The sequence below is a fragment of the Zonotrichia albicollis genome, chromosome 1, assembly GCF_047830755.1.
Source record: "Zonotrichia albicollis isolate bZonAlb1 chromosome 1, bZonAlb1.hap1, whole genome shotgun sequence".
Taxonomy (NCBI): Eukaryota; Metazoa; Chordata; class Aves; order Passeriformes; family Passerellidae; genus Zonotrichia; species Zonotrichia albicollis.
In genome coordinates this window covers 35,098,563-35,110,672 of record NC_133819.1, presented here as the reverse complement: position 1 = coordinate 35,110,672, position 12,110 = coordinate 35,098,563, and the positions used below count along the sequence as shown (strand labels likewise).

The 12,110-nt window shown below is 40.0% G+C and overlaps 1 protein-coding gene across 1 annotated transcript in view; it reads right to left on the bottom strand.

Annotated features, from left to right (window-relative positions):
- Positions 1-12,110, bottom strand: part of CHN2 (chimerin 2) — a 157,645-nt gene that overhangs the window by 56,273 nt on the left and 89,262 nt on the right. Inside the window, exons 5-6 of the mRNA XM_005480903.4 lie at positions 9,443-9,556; positions 7,503-7,788 (exon numbers count right to left, since the gene is read on the bottom strand). Of these exons, the coding sequence (XP_005480960.1) occupies positions 7,503-7,788; positions 9,443-9,556 (400 nt within the window). The remainder of the gene's footprint in view (positions 1-7,502; positions 7,789-9,442; positions 9,557-12,110) is intronic.

Genomic DNA, 12,110 nt, shown 5'->3' with positions numbered 1-12,110 from the left:
AGTACTATAAGCACTTCTGGTGTATTGAATAATTTTTAGCACTAAACTGAAATTCTTATCTGAGAAAATTCCAACCTTATTGTGATGTTCACATTGTTTACATTTGGCTGTCTTTCTAAAACACTGGATTGGAAAACACCATGATGGTATCAAACTGGATATTTACCTTTGCTCCATATGCTTAGCAACGCCCTGAACTGCTCCAAGACTCAGTGAAATCCTTGGGGGTCTTCCCCTTAATTCAGCAGCATATGGATCAAATTATACCCATTGCATCATGTCATTTCTGTAAGTCAGTATTGTATCCAACTTACAAGTTCTCTTCAGGCATAATCATATCACTTATTCTGCTTGAGGCAAAAGTCATGAATTCTAAGCTGACAGTAATAACATAAACCAGGAACCTGGAGAGATGTTGACAGTTCAGAGAAGCAATGTAAGCAAATACTTTGCTATGGAACCTCTCTTTCTCTCGATTCCCTCAATTTACACTACTGTTATAATTGATAAGAATTATTCCTTTCAAAAATCCTTCTTTAATCAGTCTAAATAGTTAGGAGTTCCACAGTCAACTACTGTCTATTTTCCTAAACATAGACAGCCAGAGGGAAGGAATTGAAGAAGAAGCTTTCCACAATTTTACTTTGGTAGCTTTTTTATTTTTATTTCTTATCTAGTGTCTATTTTATATTTATGATGTACTAAATAAAAAAAAAAAAGCTGCAGAGACACAGCTGGAAAATACAAAAGAATGCCAACACTGAAGGGCAAAAGAAAATTATCAGCTGAATATAATTTTGGTATGATGCTGTTTGTCATTTGAAATAAAAAATTATTAAAAAATATATGCTGGTAGACCTACTGTATTGATATAAACTCCTCCTTGCTGTGCTATAATACCAACGAGTATTCTGGATGGAATCACTCCTGAATTGCTAACAGTTATTTAAAGAGAGTCAGCTGTGTAGTTAAGTACTCGTGTCAAGGCACACTACAATTAAGTACGTACGTGTGGTAACCTGTGTGTAGAATGTTACTCTTGCAGGACAAGCCTGAGTGACTGATGAAAGGAATTCATTACTCCCAAAGTCATTTTGATGTATTAGTTTGTTGCTTCTAGCAGCAAAAATGCCACACACCTTTTATCACTGCATGTATTACTTAACCCTGCAGATAAAGGCCACCTTTGTGTACAGCATTTATGTTGCTTTTTATCAGCGTGCTCTCTGAGCATCTTCTGGGAAAAATCAGTTCTGCCAGGGAGAAGTCCCTTGTGAATTCTGTGGCCATGCATACAGGAGTGTGACTGTAACCACTAATAAAAGACAATGGTGGGCTGTTAACATCCATGTAGAACTGATCATTTTAATTTTTTCTGACCAAGCATGCTGCAAAAAGAAGAGAGCTGAAGGCAATGTAAAATACACCACATCAAATTATCAGTGCCTTTCCAGCCCAGAGCCTGCAGGAACAGATGCTTCTGCTCACTACCTTCTTAACCCCAGGATCTGCTGCTGGGGCAGCACAGTACCCTGCAGCCCTGCTGTGGAAGGAAATGCTCAACATCTGGATAGACATCCCAGCAGAGAATTAAACACTGTCTAGAAACTTGTAATAGGATCATTAGAGGTTTAGAGGAGCTGCAGAATGGGAAGAATAATGAATAAATGAAAGACTGAAAAGATTTCTTTATTGTTGGCTAATAGCAGTACCTGTAGAAAATTCAATAAAGAGACAAAAATGGAGCTGCAAGATGAGGCTAAAAAGCCTTGAGAAAGGGATGTGGTGTGAATAACAATTGAAAAGTGTCAAATATCTACAAAAATTGAACCAAATCATAGGCTGTCTTAAAATTGACTGCCTCTTGTACAATATTGATGTAAGAAAAAGAGCAATGCCCTTAAAAATTTAGTTCCATAACCAGATTACATCTCCAGTTAAGGGATGTTGGAAAATAGTCCTCCTGGAAGTCTTGCATTTTCTTCTATGGGAAATTGTGTGAGCAGCATGACTAATGAGGACAGCAATATCAACTTCTAGCAAAGTTATTCTTCCTTTTCTGTCACCTTTGCCTTAATAGGAATAGTTTTCTTATCTGTCTATTACTTGTGTGCTATTTTCTGCCACAGAAATCTACAGTCTCCCAGACTTCATAATATGCGAATCATTTCAGCTCTTTAGTTCTAGCTGCAATATTAACTGCGGGCTCTGTCATTTGCACTTCAATGTCTAGTGGTGAGTTCCACCCAAACAGATACAGAGAGGTTGCCATGTCAAACAGCAACACAGAGTTTTCTGCACTGTCCCGCTGCTAAGCGCGAACAGCTCGCTCTTGGTTTAGCTCAAACTCTGCCCTGCTCTGTACAGGCCATCACTGCTAAATGCCTCATGCTGCTTCTGGCATGTACTTGGAGCCAGAGAGGGAACAAGCAGTGCAGCCCAGGCTGCAAGCAAACTCATATTTCATGTACAATCGGTGTGTTTGAACCGACTGAGCCAGATCCGACCAGGAGAGAAGGTGATGGGAGCTTTGCCAGGACCCAAGTAAGCAGAGACCTGGCACTGAGAAAAGCCTTCCTTAATCTTTACTGCACTTACAACAGTTTGTCCTCTTTCAGATAGATTAAGATCATTCTTTTTGCAAACGCTTTAAGCTCAAATGCTGCCAAGGGTTTTCTTTAACTCCAGCCTGCTCTTCTCATCAGACCAGCACAGCAAAGAAACAAGTTGTGGGGCACAGCCTTTGTCTGACACAGGGCACTGTGTCACAGCATCCAGGTCTCACCCAGGCACGGAGTGGTTGCAGTAGTGCACAGGGCAGGTCACAGGAATGGGATTGGAACTGCAAGAGCAGGGAACAAGGATGGCATCTCCATCAGCAACTGGGACAGCTTTTACGTGATCAGCGCATTAATGAAACTACAGCTTGTATTTACCGCCCATATTTCAATTCTTCAAACATATTTTCCAAATTACACTTGCTGAGGTGGGATTAGAAAGGGGTATTATTTTCTCCCTGTCTGTGGCACAAAGACTGCTGACTCAGTAAGGGTAGCATAGGGAAATGCAATAGCAATAAATGTTTCAGAAATACATATTTTACTGACAGATTACTGCAATTTTTTTCACTCCTATATGTGAAGATTAATTGCTTACAGCAGGTTACACTTCTCCTACATTCACCATTAACTTGAACTACTGGTAATTAATTACAGGCTGCACCAGTACCAGGTACTTATCTGCCCTACATTCTCTGGTATGTGTTCATTTGCCCCAAGTACAGCATTTCATAAGCAGAGCAAACATAAAGCAGGTGATCACAACTTTCCCAAGCTTAAATCACAACTCCAAACAGACAACATGTGATCATCAAATTTTTCTGGCATAAAAAACTCTATCCAAAATCCTTGTTGAACCTGGATCTTGTTAAAATGACAATTGCCTGCCCTGTTAAGAAAGAATCTGCAGCATGCTGTTCCCCCACAACACTTCATTCCTAAAAATAGTTGTGGTTCCTTTCAGATTAAAGATCTGTTACACTATTCAGGCTAAAATTTGGAATTTGTGTCTACAAATCAAGCACGTCTTCAAAATCAGACAGGAATAACTTTTGGATGAAACACCAGCATTAAGTATCTTAGAGCATAAATGTTTTCTTAGGCCTGATATAAAAAATGCTGGATAAAAAAAGCACGAACAACAACAGCTTAATCCAGCCCAATTATCACATCCCCTTCTGGAATGGGCATGACTCCACTAATTACAACCTCAAAGAAACTATCATTATGGGAACAGACAAGAACCCCAGGCAGTACCAAGGCATCTCATCCGAGTGCTGGCTCCTCCTGCCAGCCTGAGCCCTGGTGGCCCCCCTCTGCCGACCCACCCCACGGAAGGGTGGCACTGGCGTGACACTGAATAACCCCTGCTGCCATCCTGGGAGGTGACAGAACAGACAGACTCCCTGGACGGTGTTAACAAACCCACGGAGGAGATGAATGCCTTCAGCTGCACTTTCACACTCTGGAATTAGCTTCAGTATGAAACAAAATCTCACTTGTAAAGAGCCTAATTTCTTAGAAGAGACTGATGGTGCTTAACCTTGGAGCACTGGATTCTCATCCTCCTCTTGAGAAATAATGGAAATTTCTGTCCTGCAGGTCTGGCTTCCCCCCATGATTTCTGGATCATTCAAAACACTCTAGACAGCATTTTCAAATGAAACAGCCCAATAATCTTATTTTTTAATATTTTGCCTGTTCGGCTGGCCAGAGGAAAAAAACATGAATGATTTTTCACACAATCAGCAAAGAATTTACTTTGCAGAAAAACGCCATACTGAATATTCATTATCTTATTTCTAGGGTTCTGAAATTTACTGGAGTTACTCAAGTGGGTGAAAGTTGCGATTTGTGGGAAAATCATGGCCTTTGTTTAAAATGCTGTAATACAAAATGCTTTGTTTAAAATGCTTGTAATACAAGACACATCAGTCCCAAGCAAAATGTCTGATAGAACTCTCACTGAACTACCACTTTCCTGTAATATTTTTCTATTTTAGAGGAATTCTAAAGTTTATATAAAAACAAACACGAAATTCTTTTTATCCCTGTTTTATCCCCATTTGTTAGTACTGACAATGGCTTGATAATTCACCAGTTTATTCCAAAGCTCAGTCCATACTTTATCTGAGGCTACCGTGAGTAAGAAAATGGAAGATGACCAATGAGTCTCTGCTACCAAACCTCTCCTGACTTCCCCCAGGAGCATTTGAATCAAAACCAGCCATGGTAGGCTTCATCATACAGACTTCTGTGAGCTTTTTTATAAAGTTGATAATATTTTAGTTGATGGAATCCTTTTTTTTTTTCCCCACGGATTTGCATGAAATGATGGAAAACTACTGCTACTGGTAGAGAAGCCCACTGGGAGTCCTAATCATCAATATCAAGGCTACAGCTGCTACACCAGGTCTTCAGCCTGAGCAGATCCCCTTGTCTATTTAGCCTCAGTCCTCTTATAGCTGTGATTGCTCCTACTCCTCCTGGCAAGTAAAATATGTTAGAAACAGCTGCTCTTCCTCCTTCTGCTCTTCCCCTCTGTGGGAGGAAGGCAGAGAGGGTTGCCAACAGTGTAGTTGCTTAGCTGAAGCCAGCTATTTTTACACGACAGCACAGCCACAGAGCCCAGCCTTGCAGGCTGCTCCTGCCTGCACATACAAAAATCTAGATGAGCACAAGTCCTTGTAGGCCGAGGACCCGCCTTTCACTTTAGAAACACCTCAGAGACAAATAATCCTCTAAACACATCTCATTCAGCAGCAATACAAAAGAGGACCTAACACAATCATTAATGAGGTCCAGAGGTGTGTTTTCGCTATTGCCAGTGCATTACATCGACTCCAAACATTTTTAAGCACAGGTACTTGGAACTAAGGATGCAGCACTTTCTCACATTAAGCCAATAGTTTTTTGAGCTATTATCAGGGAAGAGTCTTGCGCTGCATTTCTATTCACATGAAGTAGATCAGGTAGCAGATGTGGCAGAAAATTCACTTATTTTTTCTCCTGGCTGAGTCAGTTTCAATCTGGAGTTGTCTGCCAGTGTCACCTATTGTGTAGCTGCACAAAGCCATACCTCAATAAAAAGGTAGTGGTGAAGGCGAGAGGCCAGGGATCCCTTCCACAATGGTTTGCCTTCTGCTGGTCTGAAAGGGTTTTTGCAATGCCTACTTAAAACTGCCCAACCTGAAGGATGGCATCCAACAGCAAGCACAACACAAAACATAATCTGTTATGGAATATCTGGTACTAGAGCAAACCCCTCTAAAGCCTTTGAGAACACTTGGAGAATAACAGAAGTCTTGCTCCTAAACTGCAAAGACTGTAAGTAAAACTAAACACAATTTTGAAACTGTACTTTTCCTTGTACAGATCAAATTCTTCTGATTTCCTACATAATGTAGCATGGTTTTCAATTGCCATAATTGCTTTAATACACTACATGAATGCAATAATATTTACAATCATCCCAGTAATGACCCAGTTCCAGACCACCCTCTGGACCATTCCCTTACTTACACAGAAACACCTACACCAAAAAATCTGTCACAGTGCACTGTGTCCACTTCTTATTATGCCTCAAATAAAGTAAAAATTTCCTCTTTTATGGCTGTCACAGCATTCAAAATCACCCAGTGTCCAATCACAGAAACCAACTGAACGAGTATCTCAATGGCATTTACTTCTTTTGGGCATTACAACACCATTCAACCGAACCAAAAACTGCCATCACCAGTGGATTTATTTTGAAATAAAATGTGAATGGAGGACTTGTTATGCCCTTCTCCAAAGGCTTTCCCTGCATCAGTATTCCTTCCCTAAAAAATGTCACTGTCAATGGAATTGATTTGTTATAGAGGATGAATAGGTTTACATGTCAGGTCAGTTACTCAAGCAATTATTACTGAGAAATCCAAACCAGTAAATAATCAGCCAATGCGGATACGTGAACCCAACAGATGATCCTGCTAGAAATGCCCTAGAGACACGAGGGTACATATAAAATAGCTGATCTCTTTCATACTCTCCATAACTACATGACAAGAAATCCACTCACTGCTTTCCAAATAAAAACTGGCTCTAGTTCCCAACTAGCTGGCCAGCACACTGAACACTAAAATCAAGTCACTCTGCAGAAGTATGCTTAACAAATGTCAGTAAGTCAATTCAGCTCAAGGACCAGACTCAAAACCAAAGTTTTGTTTGACAGCTCTTGCTACCATACCACCTGGGAAATGAAAATATCCACATGTCACTGCTTACAAGCCTGTTTCTCATATGTAAAATAATTTCTAATTTTAAACCCTCAGATGGCTGCTAACTGCACAAAATTCTCAGTTTATCATCATGTAAGTCCTAGTCCATACAACGTTTTTGGATACGAGCGCATAAGAGAAGGAGATCAAGCAAAGCCCACTTCAAATGAGAAGAGCGAGAAGAAATGGAGGCAAACAGGCAACATCCCAATTTCAGATCGATGAGAAGGAAAGAAAACACACAGTATCCCAATTTGAGACCCATCCACCAAAGGCTTGTCAGAGAAGAGGAGCTTTCAACCCCGTGCAGAAAGATAACAAACTTGAGCTGTGGTGAAGGGTCGGTGGGAACGGGATTCATAACCCTGCTGTGGAAAATGCTTGAGTGTATGCATGGACAAATATAACCTGTGACCAATTGAGATGCAGCTCCTAAGGTAATAAATGGTACATACCCATATATTTACATGGTGAAAACATTCACATTTGGTACTTATTAGAAAGTTTTTATCATAGCTCCAGTCAAATATTAGTTGGGACCCAAGGTCATATTAATTTTGCAGTGGGATAGCAATACTTAGTAAAGTACAGGAAAATAGAAACAGGTCCTCTGAGAAAACTTTTTCTTCTCAGGTTTGATAGAAAGACTGCTATTAACGACAAAAATTTTAAACAGAATACTTACCTTTTCAACTGGAGTATTTTCTTCACTCGTTACACTTGCTTTTCTTGATTCATTTTTTGTTCTGCTCAGCCTCCGGGACACTTTTTCTCTAAGCAAAGTGGCATATCCAATGTGCTCATATATGGGGTTTGTTGTCATTTTGGAAATATACTCAGAAGCCTTTGTTTCTATGTACAATGTTATCAAGCCATCTGTAACCAGATCATGGATTGATTCAAATCTCTTCTCCCCAACGAAGTGCTTCCCATCATAGAACAACCTGTAGTTTAAGGTCTGATTACCAAATCTGCAAAAACCAGAAAATAAAAGAGGGAGAGAAGAAAGAAAGAGAGAATTCACTGAAGGCTCTTCCATCATGAAGCATTTTTGAGATGCAGAAAGCAGATGCTTAACCACATATGGGCATATTTACAGTAAATGAAGAGATGGACATCTACCAAGTAACCAAAATCTTAAGGGTCTGAATCAGGCTCTGTCAGGAAGCCAGGGAGACCAAGCTCCTAATTCAGGGCCCAATTAAATACACAAAGTTCTGTGGGAAAACTCTAGCCCTATTTACAGCAGGTGTAACCCATTGGAATTTTTTAAGTGTTTTAATAATCCAGGTGCTGGATTAATAATCCACATTCCGTTTGTGACACTGAGGTTGGAATCCCATCACTGATTAAAGCATTCAAAGACACAATATTGAGTTAAATGGTCCTTACATTGCATCAAAACTGCATGTCTGCAAATTTTGTTGGGACTTCAAATCACATGGTTTAAGCCTTTTATGTTTCACCCAGATTTTTCATATAAAATCCCAATTTATAATTAAATTCAGTTTTTGATTCTACAAATAATTATCCAGATGGAGTTAGAAAACATGTTGTTTCATCAAAACAATAGGCATTTTGCCATAATTCTTATACTTTATTTTTTTTATTCTTCATTTTGAAATCTCCTCCAAAACTAAAAAAAACGTGTTTGTTCTTTTTCAGCTGACACAAATTGATTTTAATTTACACCACTTTGTAGTTTGGCATGACTCACCAGCTTTTCCAGCTTTACCATCTGCACATCAATACAAATTCTAAGCATGATTTCAGCACTGTATCACAGCTACTTGGGCTAACTCCTCAAAGGATTTTTCTTTCTGTCTTACTAGCAGAAGGGTAAAAATGCAGACTTGTAGTTTGTGTATGTCTCACAGGAATAATAATGCTATAAAAATTGCAAAATATTGTCAAGCAGTCTGTTTCATCTAACTGAATATCTTGTTCTTGCTAATGCACAGTGTCTTTAAGACCTGAATGGGCAGGCTTTGAATGACACAGCTAAGGCAGGAAAGGCACCTGTGAGGGGCAGTGAGTTTGGAGCTTGGGCTCCCCCTGCATTTTTTGTTCAGTTGAATAGCTACTGCTTTGAGCAGTAGCATCCCATGATTCACAATGTATTCCTACAAAAAACTTGAGCTCCTACTGGGGAAGAAAACTGCCAGTTTTCAGCTTCTGGATGTCATGATTTTCCAGCTTTATTTGGGTTTATTATCACAGATAGTTGTTGATGTTTGTACACAACACTGAGCTCCAAGGACAACTTGTCTGTGTTCTCTACTGGGACGCATTCCTACTCTGCATTCACTCACATCTCTTATAGAGTCTTGAAGGAGAAGTTCCATCTTTACAAAACTTAACTCTAGGTAAAAAAAAAAAAAAAAAATCTGAAAATGGGCACTGCTTTTGAAAAAGGACTTCCTAGCCAGGTGCTGAAGGACAGACTGGGTTGCTGCAGTACCGTGATGGTCAGACTGCTGAGAAGAGGGTGTAAAAGCACTCTGGTGTCACAGAGTGTATTAGGTAATGGTGGAGACAGACTTCACTGAAAAAAGGACCGATATAATCCCCTCCATTAAGCACACTTACATTGGAACCGTAAGCCTCTATTAAACCAGCATTTACCTGAGAGCAAGGGTGTAGCAGCCGGGTTGCCGCTGGCTTTCTCTAAGAATATACGCTCCTTCTACACCAGCAAGTATTTCATCTGCTTGCTCCCGAGAAATGATCCCGTGAAACCTGAGGGGAGACATTACAGTGACTTACAGAATAATCCAACCAGAAAAACACCCTTCTCCACCCCAGAAAACATCTGAAAACTCCAGCACTCTCAAGCACCGTGGTCTAAGCCATCAGGGTAGCATCCAAGGAGCAGGATGGTCACCTGGCCTGGACAAGTTTAGCACAGACACAAAAATTACACTGTAATTCTCTTTCAGCCAGGATAAATTCAGCTGCACCCAAAAATTATTTTCTGTAAATGCCCAGTCTTTTCACAACTTTTCTCTTTTACCAGTCTATGCCCCTCCTCCTCGTTTCCTTTCTAGTGGCCTTACAGCAGAATTGAAAACTAGGCAAAAAGGCACTTAAAAAAATGAATTATTGCATTTTAGTATGTAGTTATTTAAAGGTAGGTATTTATATACATAAATATTTAAGTATAATTAAAATCATAGGTCTTCTGATAATCAATTTGCTTCATTTTAATATTATATTGCTTCCTCAAATTTGTAAGGAAAACAGAGACGAAAATGGAAACAATTATTCAAAATTCTATTCTGCATATATTAAAGTAGAAGAAGGTACAGAGAAGTCTTGAGAAAAACATTGTTTTCTTCATGTCAAGGAGCTCCTCATTCATTGCTGGAAAAAATCAATACTTCTCTGATTCTTTTGTCATTGCTATTTTAAGAAAGAAAGAGGGCCTAGGATGCACAATTAACCTTATGAAAACCAATATTTAGCAGTGATCTCTCCATAAGTACAAATTCAGTCTTGACAGCAGTTTCAGTCTTAACTCCTACGCACATTTTGCTAGCTGATAAGTCTCTGAGGGTCTCTTCAGAGGTTTTGAAAGTTTCTATTTTTGCTGCTGTCTAAAAAAAGGCACTAAAATGTATTGGCCTTCAGCATTTTCTCTTTTCTGACAATACATATGAAGTGGCACATTCCTAACACTGCCTCTGGCTTGGCAGTGAAAGAGAAGAAAAACACGTTGGATGCAAATGCAATTGTTCCGTTCTCTTTACGTTGACTTTTCACAACTAATACATGTTGAAAATATTAGGTTTAGATGACCTTTCCAGTGTGACTTTATGTTAAAGGTAATGTGAATAGATTAATCTTTTTTCTCTGTACAGGTGGGGGAAAACATCCTCTAAATGACACAACTGAAACATGATTGTAACCAGTAAACTCAGGGCAATTCATAATTTTAGTAAAAAATAATAAGCATAAGGTATTCCCCACAAAATACAGCTGACATTAGGTTAGATATTAGGACAAAATATCTGTGATCAATTAAGAAATCAGTTGGATGTGATGCTTGGGACACCTGTGAAATTTCTTTAACCATGAGTGGTAAGCACTGGGTAATCTGGGCTTTCTTATGGATATTTTTAGTACATTTTTATAAGAGCATGAAAAGAGCTTGCATGTGGTACAAATCCCCTGAACTAATGCCTGCTTCTGACAGCAGCTGACAAGAAATGCTTACAGAAAGAGTTCAGAACGCAGTGACATATTTCTTTCACTTCTCATCCCTGCCTATCCATCACTGCTTTAGACACAATCGTGTCTGATCACTTGTGACCTTACCCTTCACATATTTGAGAATCTCACTTGTAAACCCTTTTAGATCTCGATGCTTTTGGCCTCTGCAGCTGCCTCTGGCAGTGAACTTGAAAGAGGTACCGTGCATGTTCCCTTCTTGGGCACCACAGAGGTGACCTCCCGTGGCAGGAGCTGCATCCCTTCACTCCACCATTGCTGCCCCTCACAGCACCTTTCTCTTCTCCCATAACCTTTGATAGAAGGGTGGAGGAGTAAAGAGTAGAGAGGGACCAGAAATCTGTGCACTACCTGAAGTGCAGCCACATCACAGGTTTATACTGTAATGTAATGATGGCTTTTTGCAGTTTCCCTAGAAATTGCTCTTTCTCTTTCCAAGTACTTCTGAGTACTGAGTCAGCTGCTTTTATAGGACTACCTCAGTACTTCTGAAATCTCCTTTCAGAATGATAATAACTGGGGTGATCTTGCCTGGGCAGGTTAACCAAGATGACATCTTAAGAGTTCCTGTCAGCCCTGCTGCCCCACAAACCCAGGCACGTTCCTGGATAAGAGGCTGCAGCAATGGTTTTACAAGTCCTGCTTAGGAAGTGTGATGTGTAACTCAAGTAGCAGCTGTCTTCAGCTCTCTTGTACTCTGGTACTAGATCTGAATTCCTCATTGGCAAAGGTAATATTTAAAAAATGAAACTTCAGTAATTAGGGGCAAAGCTACTGGTTCTTGAGGTTTCTGGTGGTAGAGAAGGATCATTAAACATATGTGGTGTGTCTGGGATGGAATGAAAAATAGAACATGGGATCTAAGTAATTCAGCTAGTGATAAGGGCTGGGGTCTCAGCATATTGCTCCAGCAAAGGCCAAATGCCAAGGCTGGGTGGCTGCTGCAGTGGCTGTGCCTTTCCCCTTCACCTGCCTGGATCTCCATGCTAATGCACAACACAGCCCCTTCCTAGTTATTTATTGGCAAAAACGGCACTGAGCCCAAAGGAATTACACTCTGGTG